This window comes from Chrysochloris asiatica, unplaced genomic scaffold (genome assembly GCF_000296735.1).
Source record: "Chrysochloris asiatica unplaced genomic scaffold, ChrAsi1.0 scaffold00343, whole genome shotgun sequence".
Taxonomy (NCBI): Eukaryota; Metazoa; Chordata; class Mammalia; order Afrosoricida; family Chrysochloridae; genus Chrysochloris; species Chrysochloris asiatica.
Window position 1 is genome coordinate 450,461 of NW_006408861.1, and position 18,850 is coordinate 469,310.

Here is an 18,850-nt window from a genome sequence, read left to right on the forward strand (position 1 = left end):
GAAGACCCCCAATGAGATGGATCAGCCAGGTGGCATCATTGATGGCGTCAAGTGTGGCAGCGGTAGTGAGGTTGGCCCAGGATCGGACATTGTTTTGTTCTTCTGTGCATGAGGTCGCTATGAGTCGGTTCCAATTTGATGGCACCTGACAACAACAACAACATATATAGAAAAGCCAAAAACGGATTATAGTGAATTCCTATTTTTTGGTCTTTTCAAATTTTAGAATATTCTAAGGTGGTATTTTTAAAAAGTGACAGAGTATGGTTGACAAACCCATTACTGTTGCTATATTTAGCACAAAACAGTACAGTCGTCACAAAATGATGAAATTTAGCAAAGGCAATAAAACACCAAAAAGGAAAGGATAATACATTATAAACTGTGAAGAATAATTCAATACTGAATTATGGTTCAGTAAGAGAGGGATGCTAGCACCCTCTCTTACTGGTGAAAGCAATTTACTTGTAGATTATTTTTTTTCTTTTTCCATCACTCTTGGCAATAGGATAAAGAAAAAGAAAAGTAAGCTCTTTAAGTCATTATTTGGAAAACTAATCAGGGGTGTTCATTAATCAACCTTTAACATACAGTAATTAAGTACTTCTAATTTCTAGCTATGAGAACAAATTACAAAAATAAAAAGTAAATATATACTGTATTATATCTAATTTAGCAACATTATTTTTTTATTTTAAAAATCTACCATTTTGCCTTTGTTGTTGTTGAGTACCATGGAGTCGGTTCCGACTCACAGTGACCCTGCACAGAGTTTCTGAAGCCGTAAATCTTTACGGGAACAGAAAACCTCATCTTTCTCCCATGGATCAGCTGGTAGTTTCGAACTGCCAATCTTGAGGTTAGCAGTCTGATTCGTAACCACTACCCTATCATTTTGCCTTAAGATGTCTGATAGATATCTAAAAAGTTTTCATCAATTTGCCAATAGCGGTGATCTTAGTGTGAGAAAAATATAATGGAAAAATAAAATTCAAGACACTGTTATTAGGGTAAGTTGTTGTTGTTCTTAAGTGCCATTGAGTCAGTTCTGAACCTTGCAGTTCAAACGGCTTTGCAGTCTGGCACATTAACCCATAGTGCCACACCAGGACTAGGGTGAGAGAACACTTAATTTCAAATTTGTGAAGTAGATCCATATCGAAGCCAAGACATGTCAAGAAATTTATTTTTAGACAGAGTGGACACAGAGTAGGCTCAAGGATGCAAATAATTGCAATTCAAATAGGATCGAAAGTTATTCTGTTTATTTTTTATTTTTATTGGTTAAAAGTTATTTGCCATACTCTTGTAGCGGAGTGGTTACAAGTTGGGCTGCTAATCTAAGGGTAAGTATTCCAGAACTATGAGCCGTTCCATGAGAGAAAGATGAGGTTTTGTACTCCCATAAACATTTACAGCGTCAGCAACCCTATGCAAAACCAGCTCCATGGCACACTACCACCACCACCATATATCCTACAGGGATTTACAATTTTCAAAGCTAATTTCAATAAGTTATCTCATTTGAGCATCATGGTAACATGAAGAAATAAAGTGGCCATTGTGTTTATTTTACCAGTGCAGAAACAGATTAAGTAGATTGAACAGCCCTTCTCCTAAAATCATAAAGGGAGTATCCATGGCTTCTGGTTACTGCTCTGTTATTTTTTCTTTTTGTCTGGAACTATCAAAACCATTTTTTTGTCATTCTCCGTGAGTGCCATGTGACTCTGAATTAGGACTGGCTATTGAAGAGCAAGAATGGATCCCAACCTCTTATTTCTAGGAAGTTCCAATCTATGACTAAAAAATGTGACTGTAGAGAAAGACCAGAAGAGAATTCTACTGAGCTTGCTAAATTGAGCTGAAGATAAAGCATAAAAAAATAAAATAAATAATCTGCATGACTTCTTTTTAAAAAGAGGATAGTGAACATAAAAACACATTTCAGGTCAACTTGGCAGACTGACAATTCTACAAACCTTAAAAAGGCTATTCATTTAGTAGGCAGGACTTAATGGCAGTTTAGCAAGAAATGCGGTGCAAACCTCCACCAGCAAAAACACAGAATACCAGCAAAGCAGGTTCATGGGACCATCATAGAACTCTGAACTACATCTAAAGGAATATTTACAAAGTTTGAAGGGTTACAGCCAGTGAAATTGCAGCAGAAGCAAGGAAGCTAGTGTTTTTGATCTGCTGGTTCCAGCGGCTCCCAGAGCAGACATCTTGGGAGTGACGGAGCAGGTGAAGGATCAGAGCAGTGTTCCCACTACAGACATCTGGCCCATCCTCAGAGATAAAGTGTGGACATTTTTTTTCCTCTTTGTTCATTAGTCTAACGCTGTTTGCAGACCTCCACTCTGGTGACTACAGGGGGTACCTGAGTGAGTGAACACCCCCTCCCCACTCCCAGAGAGTTCTATTACTCATGTGCATGGATCTACTCAGCAGAATCTAAGAAGGGGAAAGGCATGGCTTAAAACCAAACAGCTGCCCAAAACAGATACAGCCAGCTGTGATCTGTTCATCCCTAGGAAAAAGGCCTGAATAGGGTTGTGGCAAGGGAGAGAGACAGACTAAAAAGGAAACAGGCCAAAAATTAAATCCTGAGTTATGTCATAAGGACCAACAGTGACCTCGTGAAACGTCTCAGGTGGCCTTGAAGGCAGCAAGAAACCAAGGAAGGCACATTAAAGTCACACTCATATTTTCCTACAGAATTTTTATTATTTTCTTTCTTTTCTGTGATTAAACACTATAGTACCCAATTTGGTGGTGTTGTTGTTTTTTTCCACTATTGCTGTTTTGTTTTTTGGTACCCCTTTTACCTTCAGGGGGCTCTTTCTCTCCCTACATTACCCAAGAAGAGACAGCAATCACAGTCATATAATCAAGCTATAATCACACCCTATAAAACCCCATCATCCAGGCAAGAGCCAATACAATACCTGCTACTACACACCATATAGACAGTCAACACCTGCTACCGTTACTCTGAGTAATACAAAAAAAAAAAAAAAAGTACAAAGGGAAGCCCATCTCCTGATCACACCTAAATGAAGGCAATCAGAAAGCATAATAAAACATCAGCATAAATTCATCTAATTACTGAAATCACACCTAACTATTGAAGATGCCCAAGAAACAGCTAACCACATCAGCACATGTCCAGAAACAAGATAGACTGACTGAGACAAATGATCTGGAGGTAGACCTAGATGTCACATGAGAAGAAGGGCAGGCTTTAGAACTGCCTGAGAAGAAATTCAGAAGAATGATATTGAGATGTATCCAAATGCTTCAGAGAGGGGCTCAGAAAAATAAGAAAGAAGTCAGGAAAATGCTACAGGAATAACCAAAGAAGGCATATACAGCATTGGCAACAATTCAAAATCTGCAAAAAGAGATCCAAATGATTAATAATAAAATATCAGAAATGCACAATACACTAAAAGGCAAAGGAGTAAGAATTGAAGAGATGGAAGCCAAACTAGCAAGCCAGAAGGCAACTCATTCAAGAAGCTGAATGAACCACAGGTAGGATACAACCCAAAAGAAAAATCACCAAGACACATCATAATCAAGCTCTCCAAAATCAAAGACAAGGAGAGATTCCTGAAAGCAGCTAGGGAAAAAAGCAAATCAGAGTAAGCGTTGATCTCTCAGCAGAAACCGTGCAGGCAAGAAAGCAATGGGGAGATATTTATAAAACCTTGAAAGGAAAAAACTGCCAAGCAAGATCCTCTATCCACCAAAACTGTCAATTAAATACAAAGGTGTAATAAAAACATTCCCAGATAAACAGAAGCTAAGGGATTTTGCCAAAGCCAACCCTGCATTGCAAAACATACTCAAGGGAATACTGTGGACTGAGAACCAGCAAGAATAGACAACAACCAGAGACAGACATACGTGGCAGCACCACCTGGAACACAATCAACAGATGGAAGAGTCCAGAACAGAACAAACTACAAGAATAAATTCAGAAGATCTGGAAGGTCAGTCAACAATTACAATATGAAAGAAAGTAAAAACATAGGAACAGAAATCCAGGTGGTGAAGAGGTCACGTAGATTGCAGGATAAAATAGACTGTCTTAAATGGAGGGAAAAGTTAATGGAATAAAAGGCATCCTCAAAGAAAATTAACACTTCACAACAAAGCAAGAAAATGAAAATCCAAGAAGAACATGGAAACATTAAAACTATGAAGAAACTGACAACAAAGAACACAAAAAACATGAACTCAGTACAGGAAGGCATGCAGAACAAAGAAACCAGCAGCACCACTGGGGAAAAAAAAACAACACAGCAATTAATTCATTGTTGTTGTTGTTATGTGCTGTGGAGTCGGTTCCGACTCATAGAGACCCTGTATAGGGTTTCCGGGGCTGTAAATCTTTACGGGAGCAGAAAGCCTCACCTTTCTCCCGCAGAACAGCTGATAGTTTCGAAATGCTGACCGTGAAATTAACAGCCCAATTCATAACCACTATGCTAACCAGAGCTCCCTATTGATAATTACAATGAATTCAATGGATTAAATGCACCAGTTAAGAGATGGAGAGTGGTAGAATGGAAAAGAAAACAAGATTCTTCAATATGCTGTCTGCAAGAGACATACCTTACATGCAAAGACAAAAATGGACTAAAAGTTAAAGGATGGAAAAAAATTTACCAAGCTAATTTCAATCAAAAAAACAGCAGGATAGGCAATAGCAATGGCTGATAAAATAATCTTTAAGGCAAAAACCAGCATAATGAAGATGGACATATCATGATTAAAGGGTCAAGTGAACAAGATGACATAACCATAAATCTACGCTCCCAATGAAAGAGCTCTGAAATATATAAAGCAAACTCTAATAGATTTGAAAAAAGAAACAGAGAAATCTACAATAATAGTGGGAAATTTTAATACACCACTTTTGAAAAAGGATAGAATGAATACCAGAGAGAAACTTGACAAAGACACAGAGGAATTAAACAACACTACCAGCCAACGTGACCTCATAAATGTGTACAAAGCATTCAATCCAACAACAGCACAATACACATTCTTTTTCAGAGTACATGGAACATTCTCCAGAATAGACCACATGTTAGACCACAAAATAACTCTTCATAAATTTACAAACATCAAAATATTACAAAGCATTTCCTCAGACCACAATGCTATAATTAGAAATCAACAATAGAAAGACCAAGGAGATAAAGTCAAATACATGGAAACTGCTTAAAAGCTATTGGGTAGTAGAACAAATAAAACATGAATTCATTAAGTTCCTAAAAATAAATGAGAATGAAAACACAACATACCAAAATCTTTGGGATACGTCAAAAGCAGTGCTGAGAAGACAATTTATTGCAATAAATGCACAAATACAAAAAGAAGAAAGAACCAAATCAACACATTAACACAACATCTACAACAACTAGAAATGGACCATCAAAGTAAACCTACAGTCAACAGAAGAAAAATGTTATTCACTTAGCAATTCTTAACATCAAAAATAAAAGTCAAATAATCATCTATGCAAAACCAAAAAATACATAATATGTGCACAATCTATAAAGTTACATTACTTGGGTACTTATCTGGAAAGCTAGGTTTGCTGACTCATGAAGCTAGAGCTGAGTGTGTGTGGGCTGAGGCTTATATCAGAATGGAGTGCCCTTGAGCATTTATCAGGCATCCTAAAAGACCTCTGTAACAATGCCCAAGCAAGGAAGAATTGCCTTAGAAAGACAGAGGCTAAGGGGCCATGTGGCTATGATGCCAAGGACCAGAGAAAATTCTGTCTATGGGCATGGTTGGGAAAAGGCTATACTGACCAAAGAACTATGCCTTCAGCATTTCTGATCTTGATCGGTTACGTATTTTGTTGTGGTTAAGTATCATTGTAGCAAACCTGTACAGGGTTTCCAACAAGTGGCTGGTGGGTTTGAACTGCTGAGCTTGAAGTTCATTGTCTAGTGCTTAACCTGCAGCACCACCACACCAGGACTCCTGGTTACCTGTAAACTTCCTTAATAAAACCTTTAATTATGAGACTGGTCTGTGAGTTCTGTGTGACTGTTTCAATGAATTATCAGACCCAGTTGAGAAGCAGAGAGTGCTGTGGGAAGAATGATGGATGTCAGATCTGGTAAGGAAGATTGGAGGGTGGAGGTATGTCTGAACCCAGCCTCCTTAATGATCAGTCTTGGGCTTATGAGTCTGATTCTTTCTCTCCATTTATTTGTGAAGCTAGAGGTTAGGTGCCTCCCCAAAATTATCTTTACAATTTTTTAAAAAGTACAAGTATGAACTCATAGGAATCTTTATTAAACAAAAATATTACACAAAACAGTTTCAAGGAGTCTTCTCATCTCTCTAACCCTTCCCTTAGGAATTCAGCCCTTTTAGATTTACACCATATGAAAATGGCAATTTTGACATTCTTGAGGGAGACAAATCATGTTCCTTTTAAATGCTCTTTGAATTTGGAGAACAAAAAAGTCTGAAAGGGCAAGATCAGGGCTGTAGAGTGGATGGGGTAAGGTTTCCCAACAAAATTACCATAGGACAGCCTTTGCTACCCTCAAAGAATGAGCAGATAGATGCATTACCATGATAAAAAAAACTTTTTCAGCACAACTTTCCAAGCTGTTTTCTCACCAATGCAGTTTTCAATATTTTTTAGAAAATGATCATTTTATGTCTTTTGGAAAATATGATTATCTCTTTGGAATCCACAAAAAGTCACAATAACCTTCTGAACTAACCTCCCTGCCTTGAATGTAACTGGCCCAGAAGATCCACTCATTGTTTTGATACGACCTTTTTTTTTGTTGTTGGCACCCTAAAGAGACTAAGATAAATGTGTTACTGAGGGAACTTATCTGCAGCTATTCACTTATCGCAGACATGTTTCATCACATTTTTACTGCAATTAACCCCTGCATCTATGAAATGGAACCCTAGTAGCAATACTTTTTGACTATGTCATCCCACTGCCTTTATGCCTATATTGTTTTGCCAAGAAAGCAGAGCTTAATGAGCCTTATTAGTTCCCCTCTGTAGGGAAGTTTTTCATTTTTGTTCAAAGGATTCTTTTCCTGTCTTTGGTTTTGGAAAAGTTGATTATGGTATTGATGTTGCTGTTAAGAACTGTGGAGTCAGTTCCGACTTATAATGACCATGCACAGGGTTTCTGAGGCTGCAAATCTTTATGGGAGCAGAAAGCCCCATCTTTCTCCCGTGAACAGCTGGTAGTTTTGAACTGCCAACCTTGAGGTTAGCAGTCCGATTCATAACCACTACGCTACCAGAACTCCTAAAGGAGATGCAGGAGGAGTAGATCTACCTAGGCTGCCATCTTGGATCAATTTCTCACTCAAATTTTACTTATAATATCAAACTCTTTGACTCACTTCTAAACAAAGTTTCTATTCTATCCTGGAGGCCATATGAACATGAATTTGAAGCTGGACACAAAAATCGTGAAGGGTCTAAGATAATACCAGCACAAAATAAAGAATAAGAAAAGCATCCCATATAAGTAAAATTTTAATGACGATAATTCAAAAGTGATTATAGCATGATTTGTTGAATATAAAACTGATGATCTGCCCTATAAACCTTCACTCAATCAATTCACAATAAAAAGCCTTAAAAGAAAAAAAAAAAAGATTACAGCAATATATCAACACAGAGCTGCCAGATATTCAATCTGAATTCAGAAGAGAACCTGGAATGAGTGATAGCACTGTTGACATCAGATGGGTCTTGGATGAAAACACAGAATACCAGAAAGAAGTCTACTTACGCTTTATTGACTATGCAAAGGCATTTGACTATGTGGATAATAACAAAGTATGAATAACATTGCAAAGAAGAGGTATTCCAGAACACTTAATTGAGCACATCAGGAATCTATATGTAGACCAAGAGGCAGCTGTTTGAACAAAACAAGAGGATACAGAATGGTTTAAAATCAAGATATTTGTGTGCCAGGGTTGTTTCCTTTCACCATATTTATTCAGTCTGTATGCTGAACAAATAATTCAAGAAACTGGATTATATGAAGAATGTGGCATTAGGATTGAAGGATGACTCATTAACAACCTGCAATATGCAGATAACACAACCTTGCTTGATGAAAGCCAAGATTATTTGCAATATTTACTGATGAAGATCACAGACTACAGCCTTCAGTATGTATTGTAAAAAATACATGTAAAGACAACAATGTAAAGACAACAAACTCACCACTGGACCAATAAATCAAAGGAAACAAGATTGAAGTTGTCAAAGACTCCACTTTGCTTGGATTCACAATCAATGCTTATGGAAGCAGCAATGAAGAAAGGAATAGCTTATTGCATTAGACAAATCTGTTGCACAGACCTGTCTAAAGTGTTCAAAAGCAAAGATATTACTGACTGTGAGGGTCAGAAATGTAAAGGTAGATGTTTTGTAACAAAAGGAGGGGAATGATTGACTTTGCAGTCCAGGAATGGAAGTCCCTGGAACCATCAAGGGAGAAAAGCAGTGTGGGACCCTTTTCAGAGAAGCAGTGACACCAGAGATGAAGAAGACAATGTGAAGAGAAAGAGTGGCTGGGGACTCTGGATTCAGGGAGGGAGAGGGACTGTGTGCTGATGGCCGGGGGGAAGACTTGTGGAGTGTACCCTTTGGTTGTTTGATGATGAATGCAGGGTACTGTAATCATTGCAATGAAACGAAATACGATAGGATGAATGTAAAGTTGGTGTTCTCCCAAGTAAACTATCACATAATTCACAATAAAAATTTAAAAAAAAAAAGCAAAGGTATCAGTTTGAGGACTAAGTTGTCCCTGAGCCATGATATGTTCAATCACCTCATATGCAGGTGAGAGTTGAACAGTGAATACGGAGACCATATGATAATTGATGCATTTGAATTTTGGTGTTAGGGAAGAATGTTGATGGTACTATGGACAAACAGGTCTATCTAGGAACGAACAGGTCTGTCTTGGAAGAAGTACAACCAGAATGCTCCTTGGAAGCAAGGATGGTAAGACTTCGTCTCTCATCTTCTGGACATGTTATCAGGAGGGACAAGGCCCTGGAGAAGGACATCATATTTGGGAAAGTGGAATATCAGCAATGAACACAACAAACAAGATGGACTGACACAATAGCAGCAACAACAGGATCAAATATAAGGACAATTATGAGGATGCCATACAACCAGGCAATGTTTCATTTTGTTGTGGATAGAGTTGCTATGAGTTGGAACTGACTCAATGGCATAGGACAACAAGGAGACTGCGGTTAGCAGTTTAGTGCTTATTCTATAGCACCACACCAGGGTTCTATTACACAACACAAATAAATGCTTTTTGTCTCATTCTCTGATGGTAATTTGACCCTGTAAACAAACCAGAAAATGACACAATAAGGAAAATTTTAAACTGAATCTCATTTATAATTGCAACAAACTATTTTTTAAAGTAGTATATGTTAGAAACAACACCGCTACGAGTCGGGCTGCTAACCTCAAGGTCGGCAGGTCGAAACTACCAGCCATTCCGTGAAAGAAAGAGGCTTTCTGCCCACTTAAAGATTTACAGCATCAGAAATTCTATACAGGGTTGCTATGAGCTGGCACAACGGCACACTACCTCCACTACCACCACTACCAACTACTCACAATGACCAAAGTAGAATTCAATCTAGTAAAACACAAGGCCCATATAGCATTACTAAATCTATTAGCATAATTTAATGATGCCTGAAGATAATTTATAAGATCTGCTTGAGAGATATAAAAAAAGCACTTGAGAAAACTTTATAATTATTCTTGATTAAAAAGCAACAGCAAACACCTAGCAAGTTGAAATAGGAATCTTCCCTAAACTTGGTAACTAGTAAAAAATTACAGCCATTCACCAAAATCAAAACAAAGATAAGGGTGCACAATCTCACCCCAACAAATGTATAATGAAGGTTCTAGCCAATATGAAAAAATATGAAAAATATTTAAGATTAAAATGTGGGAAAGGGAGAGATAAACACTTCATTATTTACAGGTAATGAACTTTTCATCTAGAAAGCAAAAGAGAATTGAGAAACACACATAGTACAAGTAAACAGTAACCTAGCTCTATATAAAATAAGCATATACATTTTAATAACTTTCCTACACCGCTACAATAATTAGACTGAAAGAGAAATAGGAAAAAATACTTCACCGAAAGGAATAAACACTATAAAATAGCTAGGAACACATTTGAAAAAAATAGATCAAGAACAACATGATGGAAGTTATAAAACTTTCTTGAAGGACATTAAAAATGATAACATCCACCCATCAAATGAGAGCTATGCATACCATACATATTTATAGGCATAATACTGGAAATACGTCAACTCTTCCCTAATAATTATACCAGTGTAATTAAACTCCAAAAGGAGTCCCAATTTAATTTTAATATCTAGAGAGTTTTTAAAGACGCTCTGGTGGCCTAATGGGTTGCTCATAGGACTGCTAATCACAAGGTTACTAGTTTGAATCCACCAGAGAGCATCATCTTTCGCCCACAGAACGGACAGTGGATTCTCCTGAACTACCAACCTTGTGTTAGCTGCCCGATGCCTAACACCAGCACCACCAGTGTTCCCTTTAAACAAGTACGTCGTTATTAAATACAAAAGACAGAAGATGTGAAAAGGCCATTTACAGACGTGGAAAGGCAAGCCTAATTTGAAAAGACAAATAACACAAGGTATTTTGAAAAGTCAAATTAAAATGCTGGCATCTCTCTGCTGTTTCCCCTGGCAAAGCTTAAAAACAAGCAATATTAAATGCTAAAGGAGTATGAGCAAACAGGTTAGCTCATTTAAATGATGGGAATATAAAATACTACTACCTTAAAGGATTTATTTAAAATAAGATCCTTAAAACTGTAATTCAGTGTTTACAAACCTATCCTATAAGCACACGTAACTTAGATGTTGTTGCTGTTGCTGTTAGGTACCAGTAGGTTCTGACTCACAGCAATTCTGCACAGTTTCCGAATCTATAAATATTTACAGGAGCAAAAAGCCTCATCTTACCCCACATACTTAAGATATGAGCATACTCACTACTTAATTATAAATAGCAATATGAGCAAAATAAAAAGTTGTTAAGTGTCGTCAAATCGGTTCCAACTCAAACCAACCCTGTACAGGGTCTTACAAGGAGTGGCTTTTGCGTTTGGACTGTTCACCTTGAGGTTCAAGCTGACCTTGCAGTCCAGTGCTTTATCCTACAACACCACACCAGGACTCCAGATAAAAAGCAGAACACCAATATTTTTTAAAATTTTGATAAGACTATGCTATAAATCACACAGCAGTAAATAAAAACATAGAAAGTATATTGATATCTACTGATAATGTAAATATTTCCACAAAAACTTGTAATTCTAATAAATCTATAGTGTAAACCTATTTCTGTAGAAAAAAATTACAAATTTATAAACGTTTGTGTATACTGTTATTTAAGAAACAGATAATTTAAGTAAAGACTTATATCAAACTATACCTTGTTTACTAATAAATATTTTCAGATGCCATGCCACTATAATACACAGGAGGCATAAAATGAAATACCAGTATGTCATATGCTGTTTTAAAACAACCAGCTGTGATTCACAATTGTCAAGTTATATAAATATTTTAGTCAAAGCTTACATATCAAGACAGTGTGCAGCTTTCAAAATGTGCCATTTAAGGTCATGTTCAGCATGGTGAAAAGATAATTTAAGTATGGCTTACCTATTTCATTAATCACTGCTCTTGCTTTGGAGACAAAAGGACCAACTTCACTGGAATGCATTTTGACTCTTTCCTTAAGGTCAGCACCTGAGAAGTATTTTATTTGTAATTATAATCCAGTTATCAACAAAATTTTAAGTCAAAGAATAGAATATTAACTTGCTTTAGCCTCATATATAGCTTAAAGATCAACTGAATTCATTAGTTAAGTAATTATATTACTTAAGTTTTCTTTTTCATAAGTTTGTTGTTGTTGTTGTTAAGTACCATAGAGTCGGTTCCGACTCATAGTGACCCTGGCACAGGGTTTCTGAGGCTGCAAATCTTTACGGGAGCAGAAAGCCTCATCTTTCTCCCACAGAACAGCTGGTAGTTTCAAACTGCCAACCTTGAGGTTAGCAGCCTAATTCGTAACCACTATGCTACCAGAGCTCCTTCATAAGTTTACTACGCACAATGGTTCTCAAACTTTTTGGTCTCCTTTTAAACTGTTAGGGAAACATATCTAGTTTGTGTGGATTGCTTCTAATGATAGTTACTATATTAGAAACTGACACTAAGAAATTTTGGAAATACTTATTCACATAGATAATAAAATAACACAATTTTCAATCAAGCAGTAGACAAATACATACAAGGGAAAATAACACTACTAAGGTATGTTGTTGTTGTTGTGAAGTGCCATCAAGTCGGTTCCAACCCATAGCGACCCTGTATAGAGTTTCTGAGGAGCAGCTGGTGAGCTTGAACTGCCGACCTTGCAGTTCAAACAGCGTTGCAGTCTGGCGCATTAACCCACAGCGCCACACCAGGACTCCCTACTAAGGTATGTTGTTGTTATGTGCCGTGGAGTCGGTTCCGACTCATAGCGACCCTATACAGGGTTTCCGAGGCTGTAAATCTTTACAGGAGCAGAAAGCCTCATCTTTCTCCCGCGGAACAGCTGATAGTTTCGAACTGCTGACCTTGTGGTTCGCAGCCCAATTCGTAACCACTACGTTGCTACGCTCACCATGAAATCATCTATCATTCAGAATCAAAAGGACAACATCTACCTAAGGACAAAGTTGCTAAGGGCTAGGAAGGTGGGTGGAATGGAAATAGTAAGTGGGACAATTGTTCTTGCATGAAGGGGATTGCAATCATTGAGATAAAACAAAGTGCATGATTTGTTGAATGTAAAACTGATGATCTTGTCTGTAAATCTTCACTCAATTAACAATAAAAAAGTTTAAAAATAAATAAGTAAAAATAAACCCATTAATGTGAATATAAACTCATTACAGATTAGTGCCACTAACTACAAAGACACTTAACTCTTCCTTCCACTGCTTTTGCCCAAGTGTGCAAATGTCAAGACAGTGAAAAGGGCAACTGTTATGAAAAATCACTTTTTTTGCTTTGTGGATGCTCACCTTCGTGATTACAGGCCACATTTGGGAACCATTGGCTCTAAAGCCTGTACAAACAGACAATCTCATAATTTAATGTTCAACAAAGGTATTTATTTTGAAAAAAATTATTAAAAAACTAAACCTATCTGAGAAAAGGTAGATTGTCACAGCATCATAACTTCTGAACAAATAAGAAAAATAAACATATGAATTCCCTAAGGGACAATCTGCTTTTAATGTTCAACAAAGGTATTTATTTTGAAAAATTACATATCAAAAAAATTAAACTTATCTGAGAAAAAGTAGAACCTTTTTAAAATAAAGTACACAAAGTAAAATTATAATGTATACTGTATACATGGAGTCCTGGTACAGTGCTCTAGGATAAACACTCAATTGCAATGTCAGTATGAACTGAAAGGTCGGCAGTTCAAACTCACCAACCACTCTTTGGAAACCCTATACAGGGTCACTATGAATCAGAACCAATTCGATGGCACTTTAACAACTGTAACAAATCTCTTCTTAGTGTCACTATGAAACAGAATTAACTCCAAGGCAATGTTTTTTTTTTTCTTCTTTTCAGTTTTAAGTTTATACTCATTATATAATCTCTTATTTGTTGTTGTTAAGTGCCATCAAGTAGCTTCTGATGCATGTTGTTATTGTTGTTATGTGCCATGGAGTCAGATCCGACTCATAGCGACCCTGTACAGGGTTTCCAAGGCTGTAAATCTTTACAGGAGCAGAAAGGCTCATCTTTCTCCTGCAGAACAGCTGGGAGTTTCGAACTGCTGACCTTGTGGTTCACAGCCCAATTCGTAACCACAACACAACCCATAGTGACCCTATATACTGTTTGTATCGAGTGGCTGTTGAGCTAGAACTGCCACCCTTGCAGTTCAAACTGGCTTTGCAGTCCAGCGCATTAACCCACAGCACCACACCAGGACTCCAATCTCTTATTTAGCCCATAATAAATTAACTGTGACAACATTGATATGGCACTGTAGGATAAGCCCTGGACTGCTAACCACAAGGTCAGCAGTTTAAACTTACCAGCCAATCCTTGGAAATCCTATAGTGGGAACCCACTCAATGGCACTTAAGAGCAACAACAGAAAACTCAGGTATGCTCATGTTATCAAGGAACCCTAGTATAACAGTGGTTAAAAATTCGGCTGTTAACCAAAAGATCAGTAGTCTGAACTCACCAGCTGCTTCTCAGGCAAAAGATATGGTAGCCTGCTTCTGTAACGATTATAGCCTTGGAAACCCTATATAGAAGTTCTACTCTGTCCTACGGGGTCACTATGAGTTAGAATCCACTCTACAGCCACTGACTGTGATCGGCTTTGGTATACTTGTTATTGAGTGATGGAGCATCAATAGTTTCATACAATTCTAGCTGAGTAAAAATTGAAGCTGAAAAAAATAAATATTATATATACATTCATCAATATTTCAGTAAACATACCCTAGAAAATCTCTCAAACACATTACTGATGTTGTTATTATGTGCCGCCGTGTCAATTCCAAGCCTATACAGGCTTTAAATTTTTGTGGAAGCAGAAAGCCTCATCTTCCTTCCACAGAGTAGCTGGTGGGCTCAAACTATGGACCTTGTGGTTTGTAGTCCTGTAGTTATCCTCTGGAGCAACCACACTCCATCTCTCAAATATATACCCAAGAAAATAGGTATAATAATATTCAATGCAGCATAAAAAATTAGAAGTAACCCAAATATCCATCAGTAGCCAATGAATAAAACTAGGCCATCTTAATAATAACTCAACGCCACTGCAGTGATACAGACTCACAACAATCCTACAGGACAGAGTAGAACTGCTCCCTAGGGTTTCCAAGGCTGTAAATCTTTACAGAAGTAGATTGCTTCATCTTTCTCGTGAAGAGCAGCTGTGGGTTCGAACTACTGACCTTACGGTTAGCAGTTGAAAGTTTAACCCAGTGTATTACCAGGGCTCTTTATTCAATGTTGTTAGTGCTGTCAAATCAGTTCCAACTCATAGAAACCCTGTATAGGGTTTCCAAGGAGCAGCTGGTGGGTTTGAATCCCAACCTTGTGGTTAATAGTCCAGGGCTTACCCTAGAGCACCACATCAGGACTCCATTTATTCAATAAGCATATAAAAAATATAATAAGAACACTGTTGTTGTTGTTAAGTGCCTTTGAGTCGATTCCGACCCATAGCGACCCTGTACAGGGTTTCTGAGGCTGTAAATCTTTACGGAAGCAGAAAGTCTCATCTTTCTCCCGGGAAGCAGCTGGTAGTTTCGAACTGCTGACCTTAAGGTTCGCAGCCCGATTCGTAACCACTATGCTATGAGAGAATATATATATATATAATGACACAGATGCTGTTGTTTTTGTTAAGTGCTGTAGAGTTGGTTCTGACTCATAGCAACATAGGCTTTCAAGGAGCAACAGGTAAATTTTAACTATTAACCTTGCAGTTCAAACCAACTTTACAGTCCAGTGCTGATCCAACAGCACAGTACACAGGATCAGCACTATACACAGGATCAGCACAGGGTTGCGAACCACAAGGTTGGCAGTTCAAACCTATCAGCTGCTCCTCAAAAACTCTATCCAGGGTCTCTATGAGTCAGAAAAGCAAAGACGGCAGAGATGGTGGTAGAGGCAATAACACAGAGAGATAAAGCAGCTGAGGGCTCTAGGCCCATTGACTGAGAAAGCCTGTATGCCTGTGGGCAGGAGGATGGCTTGCAAAATGTGTCCTTTGAACATTTAAATGAATATATGTTTTTTGTGTTTGTATGTGCACATCAAATATTTTTGCCTTATTCACTTGTGAAAAAATGAGATGTAAAAGAGAAGCCACAGTGTAGAAGTGTCATCACTGACATGAGAAAGTAAAGCTGATGATCTTGTCTATTTACTTTTACTCAACTCACAATAAAAAATTTAAAAGCAAAACAAACAAAAAACAGCACAGAGCTTTAAGTAAAAACAAAACAAAAAACAGAACGGAAAGGAAAGAGACTTCAGATAAGCAAAGTACTATTTAAATAGAAGAACAAAGTAGAATGCTTCTTACTCCCTGATTTCAAAAATTACTACAGTCACAGTGGTCAAAACAACCTAGTACTGGTACAACAAAAGATACACAGATCAATGGAACCGAAATGAGAACCCAGAGGTAAATTCATCCACATACTGATCTTTGACAAAGGACCAAAACATATCAAAAGGGGAAGAGATAGTCTCTTTAACAAATAGTGCTGGCAAAACTGGAAATCCACTTGCAGAAAAATGAAACAAAACCATATACAAAACAAACTCAACACAGGCTAAAAAACTAAGAGTAAAACCTAGAACTATAAAGATCATCAATGAAAAACTATGGACAAACTTAGGGGCTCTAATACATGGCATACATATACTGTCAAACATTGTAAAAACATTGCACAAGAAGGCAAAATAGATGACTGGGACCTCCTAAAAATTATAAACTTACGTGCATCAAAAGAGTTCTCCAAAAGAATAAAAAGGGAGTCTACAGACTGGGAAAAAATTTTTGCAATGACATATCAGACAAGGGACAGATAAGAAAAAGACCAACTATCCAATTAATAAATAGGCACAAGACATGAACAGACACTTTACCAAGGAAGACATCCAGGTAGTAAACAAACACTTGAAGACATGCTCACAATCATTAGTCATTGCTGTTGTTGTTTAGTGCTGTCAAGTCAGTTCCAACTCATAGCAACCCTGCATAAGGTTTCTGAGGACAAGCTGCTGAGTTTGAACCAATGACCCTGAAACAGCGAGATATCATCTCACATCAGCATTAACAGCAAAGTTTTAAAAAAACAGAAAACAAATGCTGGCAAGGATGTGGGGAAACTGAGACAAAAACCTTATGACCCAGCAATCCCTTTAATTGGTATACACCAACAATAAATACAGGCCATGTCACGAGCAGATATATGCACACCAATGTTTATCACAACACTACTGAATAGCAAAAAGATGGAAACAGCCTAAGTACCTACCAATGGAAGAATGCATTAACAAACTTTGGTACATATACACAATGGAATACTAAGCAACCTTAAAGAATAATGATGAATCTGAAAAACACCTCATAATATGAATGAACCTCGAGGCTTTATGTTGAGTGAAGCTAGTTGATCACAAAAGGGCAAATATTGTATGAACCCATTATTGTAAAAGTTTACAAAAAGCTTTCTATACTATAAGAGACATTTTTTGATAGTTACTAAGGGTGGTTGGGAGGGGAGAGTAATACACTGGCTAGAGGGTAGACACATGTTAGTTTGGGAGACAAGGAGAGCAAGATCAAAGATGGGGAGGGCAATACACATAAAAGGGAAGGTAGCAGATGAACAATGAAGATAGGGGAAGGCTTAGGGAGGTATGCATGGGTCAAATAGAGATTAACAGTGATACATAGACAATCTTTGAACAACAGTGTTCTGTGATCAAGACATGGGCTGAATGGGTAAAGGAGGGGAATAAAGGTTTATGTGCTCACCTGTCTTGGGGATATTGGTATCCCCTGCCTACTATTACAAAATAAGACAGTTATGAGTGATAGAAATTAATATTGTGAATTATAGTAACAGAAAGCTTATAAGACTGCCTTTAGCCTGTAACTCACTGGATTTGCTAAAAAGGGGAATAGAATTTGTCCAGGGAGATAGGCTTATTTGTAGGGTATGGGGCCTTAAGTGGAATCCTGAGCCCCACACAGAACCTTCTAAGTTAGGACATTCCCACTTGAAAAGACATGCAAACCAACCCAGAACACCTGAGAAACAGAAGACTCTTACTGAAACACATGCAGAAAAAAAGCAGACTGTTTTGCTATTTGAATTTCAAGCAAGCTGTCTGCTTTGGAGGCATCAAGGAAAGAAAAGTCAGCCCATCAGGGAAAACACTTTTCTAGGACTGAAACTTAAAGGGAACCCAAGAGCAGTCTAGTATACTAGCTGGTGACCACCTGGGTCTACTAGTGAGTGGAAGTGGGTGAAATGCAGCAATGAAGACATGGGCTGAGTCTGACCATGTTCGACTGACACCCATTGACCTTAAGATGAGGAAGACAAGAGGATAGATAGCCTGGCTGGTCTGAATTTTCAGAAGATGTTTGAATTCTTGAGCCCATGGACACTTGACTATACTCTGGAAGCTAGGGCTGAGCATGAAGTAGATAGCTGGTCTGAAGTACAGGGACGTGTGTGAACTCCCAAACTTGCAGTTAGTAACCATCTGACCTAACTTAGATCACTTTGCTGTTGTTGTTAGGTGCCATCGACTCATAGCGACCTTATACACAGCAGAACGAAACACTGCCTGATCCTGGGCCAACCTCACTATCATTGCCGTGCTTGAGCCCACTGATGCTACCACTCAGCCAATCCATCTCGCTGGGGGTCTTCCTCTTTTTCTCTGACCCTCCACCTTACCAAACATGATATCCTTATCCACCAACTGGTCCCTCCTGACAATATGTCCAAAGGATGAGAGACGAAGTTTGGCCATCCTGGCCTGCAGGGAGCACTCTGACTGCACTTCTTCCAACACAGATCTGTTGGTTCTTTTGGCAGCCCATGGCACTTTCAATATTCTCCTCCAACACCATAACTCAA

At 38.0% G+C, this 18,850-nt stretch overlaps 1 protein-coding gene across 1 annotated transcript in view; it reads right to left on the bottom strand.

Annotated features, from left to right (window-relative positions):
* AUH (AU RNA binding protein/enoyl-CoA hydratase) overlaps nucleotides 1-18,850 on the bottom strand; it is a 279,519-nt gene that overhangs the window by 192,534 nt on the left and 68,135 nt on the right. Inside the window, exon 4 of the mRNA XM_006875876.1 lies at nucleotides 11,796-11,882. Coding sequence (XP_006875938.1) covers nucleotides 11,796-11,882 — 87 coding nt within the window. The remainder of the gene's footprint in view (nucleotides 1-11,795; nucleotides 11,883-18,850) is intronic.